At 45.8% G+C, this 24541-nt stretch overlaps 1 protein-coding gene across 1 annotated transcript in view; it reads right to left on the bottom strand.

The window, feature by feature from the left end:
* SYNE2 (spectrin repeat containing nuclear envelope protein 2) overlaps positions 1 to 24541 on the bottom strand; it is a 256030-nt gene that overhangs the window by 91928 nt on the left and 139561 nt on the right. Inside the window, 11 exon segments of the mRNA XM_025197915.1 lie at positions 250 to 351; positions 1764 to 1973; positions 2234 to 2386; positions 2861 to 2992; positions 6682 to 6823; positions 9024 to 9136; positions 10514 to 10642; positions 12052 to 12207; positions 15135 to 15368; positions 22235 to 22351; positions 23090 to 23209. Of these exon segments, the coding sequence (XP_025053700.1) occupies positions 250 to 351; positions 1764 to 1973; positions 2234 to 2386; positions 2861 to 2992; positions 6682 to 6823; positions 9024 to 9136; positions 10514 to 10642; positions 12052 to 12207; positions 15135 to 15368; positions 22235 to 22351; positions 23090 to 23209 (1608 nt within the window).

Below are 24541 nucleotides of genomic sequence, written 5' to 3'. Positions count from 1 at the left end.
GTATCTAGATTGTATCTGGAGAAAGCAGTGTTAAAGTGGGAGTGGTTTTGCTTCAGTTGTATTGTCCCCAACTTCCACACTTAGCACTTATTCTAATAGCTGCTGCCCTTTTAAAATAGCTCCATATGTAGTTGTATCCATGCCCAAACTGTTTCTCAATTTTTTAGAAGCAAAGCCACCAAGACAGATGAGGCAATACTGTCCAGGGCTGGGTGATTTGGCCTTACCTTAGCACTCTGAATTAATTACCTGAAGCTGTTCAGCAATATCTTGCCCACGTATCGCATTCAAGGATTGTTGCAGAGTAGATTTTTTCTCAGTTAACTGATTGTACAATAGCCGGATTTCATTCTGTGATGGGAACAGACGGCAGCAGAAGCAGACTCAGAAGCAGTCTCAAGAATAAAATAGCAGTGATAAATAATGCACAGCAGAACGACAATGAAATGGCAATTCATCATGGCATGTTGAGCAGTCTCATTTTTTAAAAACATCATAAGGACTCAAAGCAATAATCAGAGTGGATTTTACAGTCTGAGTCACACAGGACAACAGGATAAATCACCATAATAGCCCCTTCTGGCCTTAAAAATAAAGACTTACCACTTCTCCTGTTTTGCTGAAACTGAACCCTGTACTATTGCTTTGCTGAGATCTATGGGAATTTTGCCTGAATATGGACTGCTGAATTTGTCCCCATTAAAATTTAGTACCACTAGTCAAATATTCCCCAAAATGACCATAATTGAGTATTCAAGTGACTCAATTTATTTTCAAACACTGTCATCTTGGGAGCTTTGATTATCACAGTAATCCAGAGGGTGAGGTCTTCATTTTTGCACACTTCAATGGAGATTGACTTGCAAAACTGATTTGGATATTTCTCTCTCTCTCTCTCACACACTCACTCTTCGGGTATCTGGGGGACTTCAGCATATTGGGATTAACATTAAGTATCTTTGATTTGCCCGGAAGAATTGCTTTTCCTTTCCTGTTTTAGAGCGTTTCCTACCAAGCTCTACCATCTTTCACTTCCTTCCTTTTTGTGTCCTTGTAACAAGGTATTGAGCAGAATTCACAGATTTGCTGGAATCTGACATGACCGTGCCATCAGCGCTTCTGCCATGGCCTAGAATGTGTGGCCCCTGGGCTGCCAACCATGTACCTTAGCACCAGCACCCTCTTAGCCCCCACCATCTTTCACTGAAGAATAAAGACCGAGCTATCTTAATACCCATTTCTGGGGCAAAAACCTTTAGAACAAGTACACAAACACAGAGAGTGAGCATTACAGACCAACCCTGTCCCTGGTGGGCAGCCAACAACATACTCCTCCCGGTGCAAGCTCATCTGTGGTGCACTGGGGGGCGAAGGGAAGCATCTGGCAATGCTGTTCTGCACTAATGCTAAAGCCAGCTTCAAAATTCCACCAATTCCCACTGTGCAGGAAGCCACCAGCTCTCTCAAAACCTGCTCCATGTTAAGACACAATAAGTTTCTGAATGAGTGGGGAGACCCCAGATCATTTCCTTCCTCATTCTGCACACAGTTTCTACCATAATCAGGGCCCCAATGTAACCATCACTGAGAAAAACAGGGGCACGATGGAGTTTGCTCCTAAAGAAGATAAGAAAAAGTTCTGACTTGTTTTTTTAAAAAAACAGCATGTCCATTATATACGGCTCATTCATAATCCAAATGCATTAACAGGGACATGTCTAACAGATGCTGTGAAACAAGATGTGCATTTGGCTGTAGAGTACCTGATAATTGCTATTATGATCCAGCCCAGCTTTCATTGACTTGCTTCTAGAAGCAGCAGCCACCTGAGTTCGTTCAAGCCGTGCCTGCAAGTTGTTAAAGCACTCGAAGAATACATCCGTGCTCCCACCAGCGCAGGTAATAGACTTTAAAAGATCATCCTTTTTATCACTCAGATCAGTGTGAAGTTTTTGCAGCTCTACAGAGAGAGTCTAAAGGATTGAAAAGGAAGAGGATTAGTGAAAATTTCCTTGTTAAGAAAAATAACTTGCCATTAAAAAAACAGTAGGATTCAAGTTGCTACTTTTATCTGATAATGAACCTGATTCTCTGTGCTAATGTAAAGCTGCTCATGTCATGGAGCTGCTCTGGATTCACACCCAGTGGAAATGGGAGAAGAGGACTGTACCCATCTCTTTTGCCTTAACAACAATATGCTGATGTGCCCAAACCTACACTCTGATATATGTACCTCATAGAGCACCTGCTGCACAGCAGCTTCTTCACTGGACAGCACAGAGGTGTTCAGCATCTCTTCCACATTGTCCAAGCACCGACTGATTGCCAGAAGCAGTTCAAAGAGTTTTTTGTCCAAATTTAAGGAAGCTTCCTCTGCCACATTATCCTGGAAAAAGATGAGTTATAGCATTTTTCAGCCCTTCCAGCCAAGTCAGAGCTGCTATTGTGAAAGAAAAGAGACTAAAGAATTGGAGAAAACAGTTAAATGTTTGGCTAATTCATGCTATGAATATTAGTATGGAGTTAGTAAAATACTGAGGACCTCATTTGGAAAAGATCCTATGCTCAGCCTTTCATGTTATATTCATACAGCATTGGAAAGGAACTAAAGTTGGTTAAGGCTTCTCATTACTGACAGCAATTTAAATGTACAAATGATGTCGCTTCTGTCAGCAAATGTCTACATCTGGGTAATAGCCAATATTACAGAAGAACACTAAAAGCTTCTGAAAATCCAGACCCAAGTCCATAGCTCACAATGGACCTTACAGTACACTCAGTTTTGACTGGCTGTTTAGAGTGCTAAAACTGTATCTTGCTTTCCAAAAGTCCTTGTCATTTTTGCAAATGCCATTTATACCTGTGTGTTCACAACATTTGCTTCTTGGCTAAGGTCTCCAAGCTGAATGGTGTAGGTCTTCACTTCCTCCACAGTTGGGGTTCCAATACCAGGAAGCACCCCTCTGGGTAGGACGTTCATTTTTGTAGTAATCTAACATTTGGAAAGGAAAATTATAATAAGATTAACAGATTATATGACAACACTGAACAAGACTGCTAGAAAACATCACTACAGTATATTAAAAATAGACACCTGGATACTATAGTTCTGTTTTCATACTAGGCAGGAAATTCACCTGCAAAAAACGTGCTCGTATCTGTCCTTTCTGCATGCTACAGAGCTTCTTCAGCCGTTAGCCAAGTTCTGGCCCCATGACTTTAGCCTTAAACATACATACATAGAAACATACAGAGAAATTAAGGTCTGGAAGGGACCTTGAAAAATCATTGAGTCCAACCCCCCTGCTCTGGGCAGGAATACTGTTGAGATCAAATGATCCCAGCAAGGTGTCTGTCCAATCTCCTTTTCAAGGTTGGGGACTGCACCACCTCCTTGGGAAGCCTGTTACAGATTCTGGTCACCCTTATCATAAAGAAGTTCTTCCTTACATCCAAACTGAAACCATTCTCTAACAGTTTGTGGCCACTGCTCCTTGTCCTCCCCTGGGGTGCCCCAGTGAACAGTTTTTCTCCCAGCTCCCAATATTCACCCCTTACATACTTAGAGGGCCCCCCTCAGTCTTCTCTTCCCCAGGCTGGACAGTCCCAGATCACTTAGTCTTTCCTCATGAGGTTTGTCCTCCAGGCTCTAAACCATTCTTGTGGCCCTTCTCTGGACCCTTTCAAGATTCTCCATGTCTTTTTTGAAGTGTGGCGCCCAGAACTGGACACAGTACTCCAGCTGGGGTCTCACCAGGGCCAAGTAGAGAGGAAGTATCACTTCCTCAGCCCTGTTTGCAACACACCAGCTAATGCATCCCAGTATGCTAATAGCTGTTGACTACAGCGTTGTGCTAGCGGCTCATATTCATCCCATGATCGACCATAAGTCCGAGGTCCCTTTCAGCCATCGTGCTGGGCAGGACATCTCCTCCTAATCTGTATTCATGTCGCTGGTTACTTCTCCCCAGATGAAGCACTCTGCATTTATCCTTACTGACCTGCATCCAGTTCCACTCCGCCCACCTTTCCAGCTTGTCCAGGTCTGCTTGGATCTGCATCCTATCCCCTAGTGTGACCACTTTTCCCCATAACTTAGTATCATCTGAAAACTTGACCAGTACACTTTCCACATCCTCAAGACCATACCAAAGGCCTTTTTAAAATCCCAGTATATGACATCAACCATGTCTCCCACATCTAAGCGGTTTGTTACTTGATCATAGACGGAGACAAAGTTGGTCAGATACGAGCTGCCTGCAGTTAAACCATGTTGGCTATTCTTCAGCATCATGTCTTCTGCCAAACTCTCACAAATGGACTTCTTGATAATTTTTTCCAAAATTTTACCCGGTATTGAGGTCAAACTGACTGGCCTATAGTTTCCCGTTTCCTCCCTCCTCCCCTTCTTGAAGAGTGGTACCACACTGGCCCTTTTCCAGTCTTCTGGGACCTCTCCTGAGCACCATGAGTCTTCAAATACCTTTGCCAATGGTCCTGCAATGACTCCAGCCAATTCCCTCAGCACTTTCAGGTGTAGTCCATCTGGTCCTGCTGACTTGAAGACATTCAGCTGCTCTAAGTGCTCCCTCACCAGTTTGACACTGACCATTGACCAAGATCATATTTCCTACTTGCTAGCAGACGTGCCAGTTCCTCCTGCTTATTCCCCACACTCCTAGAGTTTGTGTATAGAAACTTAAGTCCCCCCACTTAAACTTAACTGGTAACCCCCAGTTCCTCACCACTCCGCTGTCGTTCCAGCTTCTCAACACCTCCCTGACCATCCTCTCTTCATCCTTTCTGCTTGGCTGTCCCCTGGCTTGCATTCTCATCTGCACACTAATCCCCTGATGCACCTAGTTTAATGCCCTCTCCATCAAGTCAGCCAACCTGGAAGAAAACAGTTTCTTCCCCCTTGGCGTGAGGTGGATGCCATCTTTTCCCAACAAGCCTCTATCCTGGAACAGTATTCCATGATCACAAAATCCAAAACCCTCACTGTGGCACCACCTCTGGAGCCTCCAGTTGACCTCTTCAATACAACTGTCCCTCCAGGGGCCCGGACCCCTGACTGGGAGGATGGAAGAGAAAGACACTTGTGCCCCCAACCCCTTGAGCCTAGCCCCCATAGATCTGTAATCAATTATGACCCACTCAGGGTTGTTCCAGGCCATGTCATTTGTGCCCACATGGATGAGCAACATGGGGTAGTGTTTGGAGGGCTGGATGAGTTTTGTAATCCCATCCATCACATCCTGGAAATGAGCCCCCAGAAGGTCTCCCATGTGAAGGGATCCAACTGGCAGATGCCACTCTCTGTCCCCCTCTGGAGTGAGTTGTCCACTACCACTACCCTATATCTCTTCTGGACAGGAGCTTGCCTCCTTCTGTCCTCTGGTGCAAGTGCCTCTGGTCCTTCCTCCACCAGTGGTGTAAAGGTCTCATACCTTTTGCACAGCTAAATCAGAGAAGTTGCCCTTGCACAGCTAAACTGGAGAAGCTGCCTTTGCAGCATGCAGTCTGGAGCCTGAAGTGACCACCTTCCACTCAGCTCCATTCAGGTCCTCCTTCTTCATCTTCTTGTCCTCATTCTTCTGCTCCAAAGCCTTGCTGTTGAACTCATCTATCTCCTGCTTGACAGCCCTGATGCAGTGCAGTCTGCTCACCTTCACCTGGAGCTCCTTCACCTGGCTCTCTAGAGACTCCATCAGAGCACCCTCCCACAAATGGGGTTATTCCTGTCCCTGCTCCCAGCCACCAGGAGCCACGCTAGGCACCCCCTGCAGCCTGGGACCAGGGCTGAAGCCTGCAGTACAAGTACAGACTGCGGTCCTGACTGAGACTAATGCTTGGTTTCTTCAAGTCAAGTTTTCCTGGAATGAGGGATTCGTGTTTTAGTTCAGTACTTCTCAACCTTTTCAGACTCGAGGCACCCCTCAGAAAATGCCAAATCTTATCTTTCACTTGTTTCTTGTCTAGAGACAAATACTAGAGCAATTCTTCTGTTGCAAAGAAGGACCATGACAGGTCAGAAAGTTTTTAATACTACAAGTTCCTATTTGAAATGTCAGGGTTTATCTTGTGAATCTATATATAGGTGTTTTGTCTAAGCAGTGACAGCCTTGAGAATCAGACTAAATCTTCTAGTGTCCCACTACTGTAGCCCACGCCTCACTTTAACAACCCCCTCTACACACACACCCACGCGCGCACACACACGGAAAGTGGAATTCCATGCAAATGTCAGGCCAGAATTTGTCCTAGAGATCTGTATTGCTCCCAAGCCCAACAAGTTACCAGAACTAATATCTTAATCCATGGAATTTGTGGGAGTTGGGCACCTAACTCCCTTTGGTTCCCTTAAAATCCAAGCTTAAATAAAAAAAGCTATAGCATCAGACAATACACGAATTCACATGGCTGGCCCTCATGCTCACACACTACACTCACCACCAAGGTATAAAAATCCAAGGCAAAGCACTACTTGTTATTCAAACACCTTTCATGAGAGACTGCTGTGTAGACCAATTACTTAGTGAAGCAAAGAGATATAGCAAAGAACATAAGGTTTCTTAATCTCTTTCCTTATAACACCTAAGTAATCTGTATGTATTGTATGCATGTGCTTTCACTTGAAAAGTGAAGGGTTATTCTGCATTGAAAGGAATTTGGACTGACCTGTGGTTCAACGAGTTGACAAAGGGGAGACTTCATCTTAGATGACAGCTCTTGTTGTAAATATTGCCATTTATCACCATTTTGATCTCTTGAAGGAATGACTGGAGCAACAAGCTCGTTCCCTGAGATAGATGCTCCATTGCTGCAATTGGGAAACAGTATTAGGACAGGGAAAGATCAAGACAATTAATATTTAACTTGCTCTTCAACTTAGATTGTTAACCCCTCCAAACACACAGTGGAACTGGCAGGGATAAGTGATTGATTTTAATTTGCTTTTCTACCACATTTCTTTGAGCATTCTCCTTCCTCCGTCCAGTGTTTAATTTGTCATTTACTTATCACAGTACTGCAAGCTACTTACTTTGCACCATGAACAGCCTGATGGGTTTTACTGACACACTGACTTCAGAAAGACTGTTTGCAGTTGGTAAAGTTGAGCATGTACTCTTTCCAGAGAGGGAAATTTAAACTAAAAGCTCCTGGTGGGCGAAGTCCTTATTGTCACCTGACTGTAACGTATTTCACACACAGCTGGCATGAGAGAAAATCATCTTCTTTCAGCTGTCCCTTTTTCTTCAATATCAGCGTATCACCACATTTTGTTGTAAAAACAAAATAAAAGCTAATGGATTTTTAAAAAAAAATTGTGCTATAACAGAGTGCAGCCTCCAAAATGAACAGCTGCTAGGGTGTAATTATTATTTTTCAGGTGAGGTGTTGTTTGTAATAAGCAGTACTGTTATAAGGAGTAATACATTTTGCAATATGCATTTGAGAGGCCTCAAACCCTATAATGACCAGGCAGTATACAGACATTTAAAGGTGTAGTAGGTCATGTATACCACAATGTGACATATGTCATTGAGAAAGAACGCAAAACAGCACAGCAGCAGGCTAAGGTAATAGGACACAGTACTGTAGATGACTTGACTGGCGAACTCTGGCACATGTCTGGAATTAACTCAGTGTAAAGCACTGAAAATAGCCTGCGATTAGGGAATGTTTTCTCTGATGCTTGTCCACTAGAAGGGGAAGCATGAAGGTTTAGATCACTATCCAAACTCTTCTTTTTGAAGTTCTTACAGTAACAGAGGATGTTCTCATTATCTGCATAAATGCCCAGTGCTTCCTGGAACACTACTCAGCTGCCGGTCGCAATGGTATCCTGCGACAAGAATGTCTTTGGTTGACTGCACATTGTGCGAAAACATATTTTGTTCTATCAGTATAAGATTTCACCGAATACCTCCCTTGTTCTCGCATGCTGCGAAAGGAAGAATAGGGGCACTTGATCTACCTTGGTACATAGCTTTTGTGGTCATTCCCACCGTAGTTCACAGCATCCTTGTGTTACCAGTGGATGCTACAGCACAAATTGGATTCCCACTTCTCTACTCTGCATACCTTCTGCCAGAATTTTCCTTTCTCTTGTCAGTTTTTTTTTGGGGGGTGGAGGGAAACAGTGTCCTGTATGAAGAACCCATGGTAACGCAGGAGCCCAACAACTCCTGTGCTCAGAGCCAGCCTTAGAGAAAATGGTGCTCTGGGAGAACTTGTATTTTGCCCACCCCCACTTTCCCCTGTCCCTACCCTGCCCCAGAGGTCACTCCAGCCTGACCTAGGTCATCAGATCCCCTTTCCTCCCTCTGCCACTTAGTTGGGCAGAGGTGGTGCTACTCTTCCCGCACTGTTTCCCCTCCCCAGGACCCAGAGATGGGGATGGGCCACCTGGAGCCTGAGCTGCAGAGAGATGCAGCTGAAGGTGAAACGATGCGGAGGCCGCAGGGACTCCTGTGGATGCTGCTGGTGCTGCAGCTCCTGGGGGCAGCAGCAACATGGGCAGCCTGAGGAGGACTTGGCATCTGCACCCGGGACCCTGGTCCTCAGCTTGGATGCGTGGGGGGGAGGAGGGGGAGAGAGGGGGAGGAGGAAAGGGCTGGACTGCCCAGCATAGCAGCTGGCCCAGAGTGCAGAGCGTAGCCCATTCCCGCCCTCTGGGCTGGGGCCTCCCTCAGGCAGGGGGCAAATAAGCATCATTGCCCATGGTGGCACTGCAGGGACCTGGCTGGGGTGGGGGGTTCCAGCTCTGCAGTTGGTCCCTTTGCACCAGCCCACACCAAGCTCCTCCTAAGCAGTAGCTTGAGGTGGCAGGGTGGGGGTAGAGCACTGCTGTGTTCCTGTGCGTGCACACATGTGCGTGTGTGCATGTGCTCTTGTGTGCAGTGCCCCCCTCACCACAGCACCCTGGATGGTCACTCATGTCACCAACCCTTAAGTCCAGTTCTGCCTGTAGTTTTCTGGCAGTCTTATAATATTACTCTCTGTGACTAATTTTGTACCTTGAATTGAATTTCTGAGTCGTGCTGTCACTGAATTGTGGCTGCATTTTCTCTACGTAAAATTCAATGAAGTCTGCAAGGTTATTCTGCTGACCCGGTTTTAACGTCACATCCTGTAAACGGGGGACAATGCAAATGGTAAATGTCAGCTCTATAAGCTGTGTTCTGTTTTCTCTGAACCTGAGTAATATGTTACACAAATAAATTTAACAAAAATAGATTAAATAAATCAGTTACCTGGAAAAACAAGGCTGATTATATATCTGCAAACTAGAAGCAAATTTACCAAATAATGTGTACTTTTACAGAACATTCTTAAACCTAATAAGATCTAAAAGCCAATACCTTCACTCACAGTTTATGAAGTGAGCATAGGGGATCCCATCACACAGGAAAATTGTGCATCACATCTTGCGGTCCTCAGTCAAGTAAAACTCCCATTGACTTAAACAGGAGTTTTGTTTAATTAAGGGTTGCAAGGTTTAACTACACATAGTTAATTCAAAAAGGAAATTTGTTTAGAAATTCATCAACATCCTTTCCCAGTGATTCAGTCTGGCTTGTCTAGTCAAAAAGAAAATGTGTAGGGGAAGAGCTGATTTGCAAAGAGAAGACTACAACTGTTGCCTACAGACCACAGACTATCACATAATCTTTAAAGCCACCATGGGCTAGATTGTGGGGAAACTCCAAAGTTTCTCAGGTTTTTTTATGAACTTCAGCTTCCATTTTCAAAGGTGATTTTGGCTACATTTTAAAGATGTTTAGCTACCATAAGCTGCAGATATCACATCCCACCCTCCTGCAGTGGCATCTTCAAAAAAGCCTAGCCTTAACCTAAGCTACTGAAGTGCTCTTTTGGGTTCCTACTGCCTGTGAAAGTCTGGCCCTTGGGAATTTCAATCTCACTGGCTTGCCAGAAGATTTAGGCTCCACAGTGTCTGAGATACTTTTGACAAGTTTATCAGTGTCTTCAGGCCCTGCCCTGATCAAGGTGGACAGGATAAGCACCTCAGAAACACCACTCTAAAGGTTTGTCCATGCCCCAGGGCTGAAACAATTTAAGGGAAGGCTAAAGGGATTTATTCCTGTGCAGCTCTGTGTATTGGGATGCTGGGTCTGGTTTATCTTGTGGAATAAAAGTCAACAGGGGCCCCCATCTTTCCCCTTCCTCCAGGCTGTGTTAAAGTGCTATTATGGCCTGCTCTACCACTATGTAGAATGGGGAATGTCACCTTCCCCATTCCCATTCAGCTGTCTGAGCTGACTGCCAGGATGGGAGAAGATTCTCGCCATTCACCTGCTTGCATCTGTATGTCCAGACCCACATCCTGAGTGCCCCACAGAGACCTATATGGAGGACCACACACTCAGGGAAGCCAGGTAGTCCAAGTTACAGTCCATTCCTATGAGTCACATATGTTTAAGTATAATCAATGACACGATTTGGCAATACAAATCAGTATCCATAAAATGAAGGATAGGATTACCTTTTGTTGCTCTAAGCTGTTGTGCCTGTTGATAGGTGGCTGGTCACTGGCGATAAGATTGGTTATACTGCAGTTGTCCGGATGAAGAGTCTTTATGGGTTCTGCCTGGATCCTTTCACTGTTGCTGAGCTATAAAAAGAGAGTCACTGTTTTGTGAAAGCTCTTGGAGCTAATAAGGCAGCACAAAGGCCATCAGTGTGGTTTAGGGAAGAGAGGGCATTGAAATAAGTAAGCTCTGACCAGTACAGGGGGGTGTACCCATATAGCTCTCTCTCTGAAGAGTGGGACAAGGCCACTGCTATAGCCATACTACAGAGACTTTAGTGCTGCTTCTTCTGGTGAGAACTTCCTTATCTGCCAAGCAGGTCCTTTTTTACATAGTGAGCAGTGGACTTAGGGAACCCACGGGCACGGTTGGGGTAATTTGCTGACATCGACTCGTGATAACTTTACCTGACTTGCACATGAATGCACGTGCAATGTAATCACATGCAAATTGCCTCCATTTTGGAAGCAACTCACTTGGTCAGGAGCAGCCTGGATCTCCTGCCTGGCTATGACTTCATAGGTGGGTTGGTATTTAACAGGGGGGTTTCATAGCAGCACCTGTCCTGCACCCACATATCTTACCTTTCCAATGACGGTGTCCCAGCTTGGAGGAGGCTGCAGCTGCCTTTCCTGATGCAAATACCCACTAGCTGCAGAGACTGGCCCCACAACGTGGAAGTGATTGCATCACTGGGTAATCTCAGCAGACAGGCTAAATAGACTGAGAATAGCTTGTTCTTTCAACACTGTGGGAGGTCCAGCCAGGGGTGACTGGTGCCTCCTGAGTCTGGGTGGGTACAATTTGTGGGCAGGCCAAAAGCCCCATATCCATTCCTATACTTCTGTGCCACGGCTCAGTGCTCCCTCTGACCCTCCCCCCAGGCCCCTACCTCCAACATGCTGCTGACCTGCGTGGCAAAAAAATTGCCCTGTCCTTAGCGGTGCCAAGTCGAGGGCCAATCTCGGGGGGGGGAGGGGGGGACGGGACATGTGCCCCCCTCCCCCGTGCCTTCCCTACCAGTTGCCTGTGGGTCCAGTTATATGAGGGCAACACAGAGATGGGGCAGCTGTGAAGAAGCATGCAGCATCCCTGCCCAAGCCTTGCATACTCACTCAAGAGAAAACTATAGTCCCTAGATCCATCCGCCAGGGACCTTTCACCACCAGGACTTTTCTGTGCAACATTTTAAGTCTTTAAACACTTTCTTGCATTCTTTCCCACATACAGCTAACAAAACCTTGACCTGAGTCACAATGTACTTTAAACAAAACTAAATTGTTCAGAGAGCCACTAAAACCCATTACAAGCAGTGGGCTGAAGATAATTATACAGTGCTGAGAACTAAACTGACAGCAAGTCTGACATTCTTATTCATTTTTGTCCGTCCCTTATTTTCACGTAATGTATTATAAGTTGTTCTGCAGCTATTGCGTGGTACAGCATGGAGCTCCTCTCAGTAGGTCTTAGCAGAGTGCTCATGTTTTTTTACCTGTTCTTCACTGTATTTGTCCTGAAGCATCACCTGGACTTTTTCCAAATTGCACTTCACTTCCTTTAGCTTCAAGGAAAGGGCTTCAGTCTCTTGCTGGAGGCCTGTAGTATCTCTGCAGTCCTCCAGTTTTTGTTCAATCTCTGATAACACAGCCTACAAAGTAAAATAGTTAATTTTTCACCATTATGAGCATACCACTCCCTTCCAGTAACACCCGAGAGTCACAGTTCACTCTTCAGCTGCTTGAAAGAAGGAGCAAAGTTTTTTGGTAATATCTTTTAACCACAAAACCCCTAGCATGCCTAGCAAACGGCAAATTAAGATGAATCTACATACAAAAGGAAAAGCCTTTTCAAATAACAGGCTGTGTGGTGAGATCCATTAACTCCATTACCCATACTAAAATCCAGGTACTAATAAGAAAGGTAAGACTGGATTTTGAATGTGACAAAGATGGCAAGGCCCATGGCGGCAGGAGCAGAGTAAAAGAAGCTTTATATTCTCTTCGTACTACTGGGATTTTGAGCTGCTTTAAAGCTACTGACCTAAGTGCACCCCAGCAAAAGGTTATAGCAGCCCCAAAATTTCAGAGATTTGTATATATGCGGACTGGTAAAGGAAGAAAGTAAAATACTGTGGTTATGCCAACACAAAGTATGGACACATACATTTTGTGCTGTTTCAAAAGGGCTGTAGAGAGTCACGTTCTAACTGTTGTGCGTGGACCAACTCTAACACAGATAGAGCAGTGTTGTAGTTGGCGCGGTGCTGCTACATTTGATAGTTCCCAGACTTAACAATTTGAACCTAACAGTTGCTGCCCCTTTTGAAATGACTCCAAACATATGCGTGTCCATACGTACCGTACAGCCAGTTTATGTCACTTCTAAATACATCCACTGGCACAATCAGATGCAATACAGGACATCTGTTCGGGTTATAAGACTGATTCTTAGAAAAAATGCAAGATCTATTTATTAACTGATAACTAACATATTAAAAAGGAGGGGAGAGGGAGGACCTTATCATAAAATGTGTTTCTAGCGATCTATCAACGTAGAATAAAATACCTTTAGAATTAAACATTGGATTCAAGGTTTGCACACTGATAGAGGCCAAAAGTGGCACGGCCAAGTGAAAAGCCATGGATTGAAAAGGATCTACAAGGCTCCAACTCCAATCCCAAGGTTGTGGAGTCCATACATCGTCTGCCACTCTGAGCTGCAGGGCAGGACCAGTGTCCTGCACATGTCCTTGCTTTGTGGTAGTGAGCAAATCATTACAATGTCACCATCCTCAAGGTGAAGTTGCTTTCACTGCTTAACAGATCACAGCTGTTTGATGCTACTGCCACCTTGCCACTCAGGGCTTCTCTAGACAAAAAACACAGTGCTTTTCAAGTTCTAGCTCTTAAACTGGAGCTAAAAGGTGATAGCACCTGAACTGGAGTTAAGAGGATTTTGCAACCAAATTAAGCAAGCATGCAATACCCTGGTGCAGCAATTTTCAGTCACGATGCCTTGAGATCCTTTCAAGGGTGCCACACAATGCTAGCACTGTTAAGTGCACAAACAGGATTTATAAGACTAAACCAGAGGGCACGTCCCCATGAGCGCACATGTACAGGGGTGCGCATTTCCCATGGAACAAACAACAGCAGAACATATTTATGCCACTGCTATTTGTCCCCAGGCACAGCCCTGCACGCGCTCTCCAGCACGTGGCAAAGGGAGCCAGGTGGGGTAGGGGAGGCTTGGGTCAGCACCCGGGCTGGCCCCAGTATCTTTACCTGGGGTCCTGGGAGCTTCCCGGGACAGCTGCATGCCACTTGGAGCCTGGACGGCAGCCAGAGCATGGGTCTGGCTGGCCAGGCTCCATTTTCTGTTGGCGCACACTGCTGTCACATGTACCATGCCACCTTTTTTTAAGTGGCGGCTGTTTTTTTGATACTGGGATCTCCCAGTGTCAAAAAACTGCCACGCAAGTGCTCGTTCATGGGGACATGCCCAGAGATTTCAAATAGGAATCCAGAGGGTTATAAGCATCATGCCCTGTTGTGGTCTTTCTGAGTTCTCTGCAACAGAGAAAGTGTTGGGGTTTTTTCTGTAGTCAAAGAATGAATGAAAACTAAAAGCTGGCATTTTCCAAGGGGTGTCTTGACTCTAAACTTGTTGAGAACCACTGCCCTAAAACATGATATGGGCCTGAATCCTACGTCAATAGACCTTTAGTCAGGAGGGAAAAAAGGCCCAGGTACTAATTTGCTAAAAGTATTTCTGATTAATTTAAAATGGACATCTTTACATTAGGCCTCCGATATTCTCTGAAGCTCGTTATTGCTTTACATAATGTGGATCCTTCCGTTCTGTCTCTCTGTCTCTGTGGGAAGGTTAGGTCAGTACGAACAAACATCAGTCTAACTGTGGTGCTGACCCTAGACTCCAGGCAGTCCTGAAAGGACTTCTGCATGTGAATATGTACATGGCCTTCAGTCTCCAACGTCCAGTCAGTCCAACGACCTGAACAAACACTGCTGTCTATAAGACTTGGGACTTAGTACAGTAAGAATTTATTTACATTTTAGACTATTTTTAGACCATAAGCTAAATTAAACATTAATCAGGTTGGTCAAACCATTACCAAGCCTCTTATTACATCAGTAAGTTTTTATTACAGTTGAGGCCAGTTTGTTTAAGTAAAAACTGCCTTTTTTTTAAGAAAGTAGGCTAGTGATGTTTTTTGAATTTTACACTATGCCAAAAAAATCAGTGTAAATTACAGAACATCTTTACAAAATACAATTCCTTAAGTTTTATGTCCCATCTCAGTTCCCCAGATACTGAAAATGCACATACGGAGATGGAACATGTACAGTTTAAACAAAGACATTTAAAATAGTTACTTGGAAGGAAGAGCTGAAATTGAAACCAAGTGGTTACCATCTACTTGTTTTCACTGCAGTGTAAGGCATAGTAACCAGGGACCGGAGCAGACAGCGTCGTTGTAGCTTTTATGCAAACACACATCTATGGCAAGAAGGGGTTAGATGGTGGCAGTGAACTTTGACTACTTCATCTTACCTGACAGTCAGCAAGCTGCTGTTCCACCATCTGTTGCATTTTTGGGGTCTGGGTTTCTGATCCCAGAGACACTTTAGTTTTGTCTAGCCATTGTTCCAGCTCAGCAACTTGTGCCTGACATACATGGAGGATCTTTTCAGGCTCAGGCCTATTCTTATCCACTATTTCCTTTGAATCTCCTAGTGTCCCTTGCAAGCTCTGGGCAGTGTTTGTGGTGAGAGGAGGCGTGTCACCCTGAAGCGAAAGGACATTCGAACACAGAAAAATCTGTCAGCATGAAACGCTTTTAACTTTTGCATTCAGAGCCCTGAACCTGTACTGCCGCCTTATTCCCAGGTTACAAAGGAAAGGAAAAAAAAACAGCAACCGAGCAATGAGGTGATCAGGTGCTACAGGTTTCCAAGCAGCCAATTTGCATTTGCACAGGTATAACCTGAGCATTCAGGAAGTAAAATGACTCACCGTTTGTTAACCAGCCATCCCTGAGGATAGGTGTTTTTCTGTGCAAGTCAGAGGCTAAGGCTTGCAGTTTAAAGTTGCATACGACACTCTTGTGCAATGTTTGTCCATTGCTTTTATGAGCTCAGTTACAAATACACTTTTAAACACAGTCCCTATTTAGGCTATGGGCCCCAGCATGAGAACCTAAAACTTCTGCAGTCTTTGATAACAGTTCCCATTTAGCCTCACTTGAGCAGCTATCTAACATTTCTGTGATAAATAAATTCTAGACAGCTACTCACTTAGAAGCATACCCGCAGGTCTGGATTGTGCTCACATGTACACTAGGGCTGGGTGAACCAGCACTGTTTCGCTTCGACTTCCGTTTCGACAGAACAGTGTTTTGTTTCGAGTTTTGTATAGTTTCGAAAACACTGTTCTGTTACACGTTGTTGAAACTGTTTTCCTGTTTCGATGGTGTTTCGACATTTAGCCCACGCAGTACTGGGAGGATTGGTGATGCTCCTGGCCCCAGCCAGCAGCACCAGCCTCCTGTTATCCAGCAGGCAAATTAGGGGCCTGCAACCTAGGAAGGAGTCCGGCACATTCCCCGCAACCCTCCTGGGGGTGCAGGCGAGCCCCCGATCTGCCTGCTAGATGGCAGGAGGCTGGTGCTGCCAGCTGGGGCCAATGGCAGCACCCATCTTCCCAGCACGGGCTGCGTCTAGCTCACAGCACCAGCCTCCTATCATCCAGCAGACAGATCAGGGCTGCCTGCACCCCCAGGAGGGCTGTGGGGACTGTGCTGGACTGCTCCCAAGGGTGCGGGCCCCTGATCTGCCTCCCAGATCATAGGAGGCTGGTGCTACCATCTGGGGCCAGCAGCAGGCAGGCCCACAGCAAATCAGTTCGTGTGGGGACCTGCTGCCGCAATCCCAGGGCAGGGGAGGGTCCCTGTAAAAGCTGATTTTCCCTGGGCCCCATACCAGAGCCAGCCCAAGGAGGGTACGGGGCCTGGGGCAAATCAGCTCATGTGGAGACCCTCCCCTATCCCGGGATCGGGGCGATGGCGGGTTCACATGCAAGCTGATATGCTCCAGGCCCCGTACCAGAGCCGGCTGGAGGAAGGTGTGAAGCCCAGGGCAAATCAGCTTATGCGGGGCCCGCCACTGTCCTGATCCCAGGGTGGAGGCAGGTCCCCACACAAGCTGATTTGCCCCAGGCCTGGCTACTACTGGCCCCAGGCAGAAGCACCAGCCTCCTGTGATCCGGGAGGCAGATCAGGGGTCCACACCCCAAGGAGCAGTCTGGCACAGCCGCTGCAGCCCTCCCAGGGGTGCAGGCAAGCCCCATCTGCCTGCTGGATGACAGGAAGCTGGTGCTGCTGACTGAGGCCAGCGGCAGCACTGATCTTCCCGGTGCTGGGTGCGGACTGTGCCCAGCGTCATCCCAGGGGGCAGGAGCAGCCTCCTGTGATCCAGCAGGCCGATCGGGCCCCCTGCACTCCCAAGAGGGCTGTGGGGCTCTGTCAACTCCTCCTGGGGGTGTGGGTCCCCAATCTGCCTGCCCAACGACAGGAGACTGGTGCTGCCAGCTAGGTGCAGCCCATGCTGGGAAGATCGGTGGTGCCACTGCCCCAGCCAGCAGCACCAGTCTCCTATCATCCGGCAGGCAGATCGGGGGCTCACTCACACCCCTGGGAGGGCTGCGGGGGCAGTGCTGGACTCCTCCTGGGGGTGCAGGCCCCCGATCTGTCTGCCAGATCACAAGAGGCTGCTGTTGCCAGCTGGGGTCAGCAGCAGCACTGATCTTTCTGGCACGGGCTGTGCCCAACCAGCAGGACCAGCCAGCCTGTCATTGGGCAGGCAGATCAGGGACCTGCACCCCAGAAGGAGTCGGCAGAGCCCCACAGCCCTCCCGGGAGTGCAGGCCCCTAATCCGCCTGCCGGATCACAGGAGGCTGGTGCTGCCAGCTGGGGCCAGCAGCACTGATCTTCCCAGTGCTGGATGCGGGCTACGCTCAGCACCAGTCTTAGCCGGTAGCAACAGCCTCCTGTCATCCAGCAGGCAGATCAGGGGCCGGCACCCCCGGAGGAGTCCAGCACAGCCCCGCAGCCTTCCCGGGGGCGCGGGTGGGCCCTGATCTGCCTGCTGTAGGACAGGAGGCTGCTGCTGCCAGCTGGGACCGGCGCTGAAGCCAGTAAGCCTGGCTTCAAAACTCGAAATGTTTTGTAACTTTTGAAACATTTCGAGCGCCCTTGTTTCATTTCAAAGCTGTTTTGAAGGCCTTTGTTTCATTTTGATTTTGCTGTTTTGAGCTCGAAATGCACCGGGTGAAATTTCGCACAGCCCTTATGTACACCGATATATGCCCTAACCCTTACATGGATAACTAAACGATAGTCGTTTGGGTGTTGCTCCTGGGCATGACTGTAAACTGCATCCGACTGGATGGCCTGGTGGCAACACGGTGGGGCTACTCATGGTGGGGTAGTTCCTATAACATACTACAATGTTGCAACCTCCAGAGTAAGGCAAGTATAGAGCACCTCAAAACTCTTGCCCCTGCTGCCTTGTGGGTACTCCTTGGTTGGGGAAAGGCTAATGGACATCACCCTGACAGAAATGCACCCTTGCCGAGGCATTAGGCACCCAGCAGAAGTTCTTATTTATTGCTCTCTGGCAGAAGCTACAACCATTGAGGCACTGGATGTCTGGACTTGGTCTGGCCTTTGGATTCTGTCTCAAGGCTCTAAAGGAGAGAGCGGGGGGGAGTCTTGGACAGCCTCCACTCCTCTATAATCTTGCCTAGTTGTACACGTTGAAGGTCTTGGTGTGATGGTCACAGGACTCTGTACAAGTGGATTCATCAGGCACTTGACTAGACCTCTTACGCATACATTATGATCCAGACGATTGACAGTTGCCTACTACTCTTTGGGTATACAAAAAAACCCAACCCATTAGAGCTAACAACATACATTTACTTAATTGAGATTTGAGCAGGCAGATACAAAAGGGAAAATACATTGGTTTAGGTGTTATATTATGTTACTTTAAACATCACTTTTCTAGTTTGCCTCTTTAGTATGCTGGGCCATAGTCATTATGAATTAAACAAACAAAAGTGAACTCAAATGAAGCTTTACAACACTAGGAAGAAGGTAAACTCTGTGTGTACTTATGTAAATGAATGTGCAAGACAATACTCATTCATAGGATTGCAGGTAAGTAGGCTAGAAGGGGCCTGCATAGGTCACATCTAGTCCAACTCCCTGACTGAGGCAGGACCATCCCTATTCCTATCCAGATTATCCTACACAAATCCATTGTCTAACCTTCTAGGAAAAAAAATACAGTCAAGAGAGACACAACACAAGACATAACACCCTAATCAGTCAGAGGTAAAACAAGGAGACCAAGATAACCAATATCCTGCCACTGCAAAAGTTGTTTAAATATGCTCGAGAGAATCTAGGAAGAGGGCCAACCCCCCCTGCTACAAATAAACCCCACCACAGTTCGTACCAATCTAACCATGGGGTAAAATTCATTCCTGACCCTAAATGTGGCGATCAGGCAAAAGGGCAAAACCACCTAGCCAGGAATCTCTATGTTTAAGTTCCAGCAGGAGCACTGACATACCCCAGTCACAATCTCCAGCCTTGCCTTCAGCCAACACCCAATGCTTCTCAGGAAGGCTTAGCATAGTGTGGGGATCCTTATGCTCTCCCACTGTCTGTGGGGGAAGGTTTAAGCTGGTATGCAGAAATATCAGTATAACTGTAGTCCTGACTCTAGAGTCCACCTAGTCCTGAAAGGACGTATGCATGTTGTACTCTACACCTAGATCATCCCTGACCAATGTCTGTCCAATGTTCACTCCAGTCAGCCAAGATTTTCACTTTTAGCTTTAAACAGAATTGCCTTTGAGTTTATTTCAATATATTGAAGAGGTGAAAGCAAATTCATATTTTTTACAGCAATCCTTTGTAAGATCTAGCTTTAATATGGGTTTTACAATGTTACTTTTAAATAGGAAGGGTGGGGGTTGAAAAATAGACATTCTATTTCATCGGAAATTTCAGCACTTTGAAATTTGTTTTTGTTCTTATCAAGGAATGAAAACTCTGTTAAAGTTAAATTTGAAGCTGTACTTTTAAATCATCCCAAACAATTATCTATACAGCACATATCAATTACTTTTTTTTTAAACAAGCATCGTTGGTGGATGACTTATGTTTTCTGAAGGACACACATGGATAATCTGACCTCACAGGCCCGACTCCTTGCACCAGCTGTCATTTATACTTCTGTCAAATGCATATAATAAAACTATACCACATCAGAACAACAACGTTGTGTACTCCCACTGTGCACTAACAAGTAAGTAATCACTGGAGTAGGCACTGGAGAGGTAAATAGTCTGTGCCCACAGTTTTTGTAGCAGTATAATTATGTGGGCCAGATGCATGCATCTCTTATTAAAATGTTATACTAAGTACAACTGCCAAGACAGACACAGTTTTAGCCAAACAATTTATTCCACTTTCTCTAAAGAAATAAGTTATGCACTTTTAGATGGTTATAACTTCACTTGGAAGTATGGTGGGGGAGATGGTACTGCTTTCACTAGAGCTATATAGTTGAAGTGGTACAGCTTGGGCACACCTACACGTGTTAATAAGGTGACTGAATAAACTCTAGTGCAGTCTGCCAGAATTTATTGCTCCGGGGCGCTCCATTTTCATGTGCGCCCGGGACCACAGCACGCTGAGCCAAGGTGGAGAAGCCCCAACTGGCAAGGAACTCCAGGGGTCAGCCTGCCAGCCTGGGGCTATTCCTGCCCAGCACAATGTGCTGCAGAGGGCCTGGCTGAGGCACAAGGGTGCTCCAGTGCAGGGTTAGCCAGCATGCAGCCCCCACACTGAAGCACTGTTGTACCCCAGCCAGCCCTATCAGTGTCTACATGTGCATTGCAGTGGAGTAAAAAACTCCACCGTAGGACAGTACTTGTGTCTGGCAGTACTATCCTGCGGCAGATTTAATTAGCTTACTCCGGCCTAACAGCACTGCATGTGTAAATGCTGAGGTTTTATTGCAGTGCTAATCAGTCAGCTCCACTGTAAATGTCTCACGTAGATATGCCTCTCGTGTGTTTAAACAAGCCTTAAGCTGAGAACGTATATAACGTAAATCTCACCACAATTTCTATTATCATTACTCTATACCGTTGCACCCTTAATACAAATGTACATTGTTTGAGGTGGACTGAATGATACAGTATACACGTGTTATTGTGAACCCTAGCAAGTAGCACACATCAGAAGAGTTTTATTTCCTTTAGTCTGACCTGAATTCAAGTGGAGCTGAATATTTTTCTACAGCAGCTCCAGTGTCCCCTGGGGAGCTTGATGAAGCACTAATTATTTGCCCCCCAGAATAAAATGCAGGCTGATCTACTGCCTATTGAACTTGATTAGTCACTGGGTAGAACAAGTATTCCACTGATCAAAGTCCTCATCTTTCTGACCTGACTAAAAATATTTCTCGAGGGGAAGCAAAATGCTTTAACATTTACAAACATGAATTTCCTTCTACCTCCGCCTAGGAAATGTATGATCTTGAAAGACATCAGTTAAAATCACTATGTATAATACAGCAGTGGGCAAAAACCGGAGTGGAATCCCATTACAGGTAAGAGGACTATGCAGAACAACTCAAGGAAGGGAAGTCCCTCCAGTGGACTACTTGATACAGGAGCAGTAATGGCCTTTAGCAGTAGCACTAGCTTTTGATCCTATAGTGCCACCTCTGCTGGCAGCTGGGGAGAAAGCTGCTCTTCTGAATGTGTGTGTGATTGACTCCAAATGATCACAGATACTGATGGGGCAAGAGGGAGACAGGGAAAATTAGATTGGCTGGATACCAGAAGTGGCAGGACACCACATGCCCACTCAATAGAAGCCCTGAAAAATATTGCTGATGATTTCCTTTCTAGGACTGACCTTCTCCTTAGACTGAGGCAGCACCTCTGCTCCTACAAACACCTGCGGTTCATACTTTGAGTGATGCATAATAAAAAGGAAAAATGTTCCAAAAGCAGGGTGGCAGAGGAAATGGACAGATAGAGGTCTTGCCCACAGAAGTATCATAATCATACCAACATCATCAATATAAAAAAATCCTGAAAGGGAATAACTAGGTTTTATTTTAGTATAGTAAATATTCACTAGTGGATGCAAAGGAGAGACATACAGGAATGGAAACCTAATCCATTTCTCCTTCAGCTGCAGAGTGAGCAAGGCTGACCTAGACTACTGTTTTCATCCAGGCTTGCATGTACCGTGGCACATATATTTCCTTAAACTTACTCGCATCTGCTGCCTCATTAGCTGCATTTGCTAGGAATAAAATATATTTATGTAGATTTAAAACCGCAAAATATGCCTGGCAAGACTCCACAACAAAATCCCACTGACATCAGCATAATTATTAAAGACAGGAATGAGCCAGACAACCACTGAAAAGTTCCTTTCTTCCCCTTCAGGGCTGTGCAAAGCACAAATCTCAGCCCTTTCCAAAAGCTCAAAGGTGTGTTTTTTGCAGTCTACCAGAAGGATCCCTGCATGCAAGCTGTTTCAGACCTACATACTCACCACTGGCTGATTGCTAAGGTCTGGAGTGGACTCTTCACTGTTTTCAGCTTTCTGGGAAACTTGAAAAGGTGTTTCCTCGTCATGTTGATCACATGATTGTATTAGCTCATTCGCATCCTGAAAAAAGGAAAAGCAGTGGTGGAAAGGTTTTGATTGCCTTCTTGTACTTTAGAAGCCTCCAAAGGCAGCAGTCAATCCACACATTATTCTTAGCCAACAAAAAATGCATGTTTGAAACAAAGATATACAGAGACAAAAGGAATCGGAACTCTTGGCAGAGGTGACACTTTTTATTAGACCAACTAGATATTTAGGTGTGTGCGCCCAAAAGCTTGCAAATAAAGAACTTTATTTTGCAAATATTTAGTTGGTCTAATAAAATGTATCACCTCTGCCAAGAGTTCCGATTCCTTTTGTCTATTCGCCACTATGGCTACAACCTGTACCCCCGACATATAGAAACAGATACACTGTAGCTATCACAACTTCATTGAGACACAGATCTGAAAAACTCCCAACAGTGTAAATGAGCAGATATGGAGGAGGTGCTGCCCTGTTCTACTCCAGGACACATTTTCCCCATGTAATATGCCCCACAGTTGTATTTTGTGCCTGTTCCAGGGATAACAAATGAATTTGCCATTCATCTAAATCTGCATTTTTCAGCCTTGCATTTTTGACACAAGCAAGGGACACCTGTAAAAAGATTTGTGAAGGATAAAACTCCCCCCTGGACAAAGAACAATGTAATGCCTATGCCCTCCTTAAGTTCTATTCATGATCATTTAAGAAATGCCCACGTCCAGTACAGGCCTGTACAGGGTGACAAATTCCCCATGCAAAGATAAACATTACCTGTGCAACGTCATCTGACAAGGTGCCAGAGGAGCAGGAAGCCGCACTGTTTTCCTTGGGTGTCTCATCTCTCGGTCCTGGAGGCCAGCAGGGCTCAGCTGTCTCTGCTACTGTGTTTTGCTTTGAAAAAAACAACAGTCAAGAATTAGCTGTGGCACATGTGGCACTCTTTGAAGGAGCATGTGGTCACTAAAACCATTAGGCACTCCTATCTCTGCTGTGCTTGCATCTTTTTCTTTGCCTATTTTCCCTAAAGGCCACATAAAATTGATATTTCTTTGTCTCTTTTAGTTCTGTATGAAGAAAAAGTCAGAAGCAGCAAAGGCCTTGGCTTGTCTGCGCTGGGAACAGACACTCCCTGCCCCCACGAACATGCACATTCAGGCCCTCCCACGTTATCTTGCCCATGTGACTGCCAAGGCAAAAGGGTGCTATAGTTTGCAGCTTTGCAATTCTTGGTCTCTCTGCCAAGATGGGCCACAAAAAAGCCAATTTTTGCATGGTGCCTGGGAAAGCACAGTAGCCAGGTATGTCTAACCTACATACTTACCACCACCTTTTCTTTTTTTGTGTCCTTGTGCCAAGGTATTTAGCAGAATTTGCAAATTTGTTGGAATCTGACAGGGCTGCACTGTGAGTGCTTCTGCTGTGGCCTTGAACTTACAGTCTCTCAGCTGTCAACTGTTTGCCTTGGTGCCCATGCCACCCCAGCCCAGCCCCCTACCACCACCTGACTGCTAAGGTAGGGAGCAGAGTTTTCACTCTAAGGATTTCTGAAAAATAGATATCCCTGAAAACATAACTGGACCATCAGTTCATTCTGCATAAGGTACAGAGACCTGCTATATGGTTACACCATTTGGTTGCTATCAAGCAGGATACAACCTCTTGTGTTAGAGGGTAGGTAGGCAAGAAACCCCACAAACATTTCTGCATGTACTTCATTTTTACATGAAAAGTAGAGTTTATTGGGCATTTCCTGTCAAAAAGGACTTCCTAGTAGAAAATTAATGTTCTCCAGCATCCAAATTTTCTATTAAGGAGCAACAGCTTTGCCAGAAAAATGTTTGATTTTCTTCAGAAAATAGTTTCCAGAGTTGCAGTTCCCACCCTCTGGCAGCCCAGTTGGTGGCCTCCTGGAAAGCTCAGACTTTCAGGATCTCCAGACCTGGGCTACCCTGCAAAAAAGACTTCCAGATCCAGGGCCGACAACCCAGAAACTCTGGCTCAAGTTTCCTGAGCTGCCAAACTGCATCTGGCAGGCAGCTGAGTCTCACCTGACTGATTAGAATAAGAGTATTCATGTGCATCATGCTGAACACATGCCTAAGGGTTTCTAGGACTGGAACCCTAACTAATAAGATCCACAGGTGGGGCCATGTTTTCCTATGCGTGTGTAACATGTTGTGTGTGGGTAACAATACAGAGGTAAGAGGCTATAATACGTCTTTG

Source organism: Alligator sinensis, unplaced genomic scaffold (assembly GCF_000455745.1).
Source record: "Alligator sinensis unplaced genomic scaffold, ASM45574v1 scaffold13_1, whole genome shotgun sequence".
NCBI classification, from domain to species: domain Eukaryota; kingdom Metazoa; phylum Chordata; order Crocodylia; family Alligatoridae; genus Alligator; species Alligator sinensis.
Note: the sequence above shows the minus strand (reverse complement) of the source record. Positions and strands in the feature narration are given on the sequence as shown.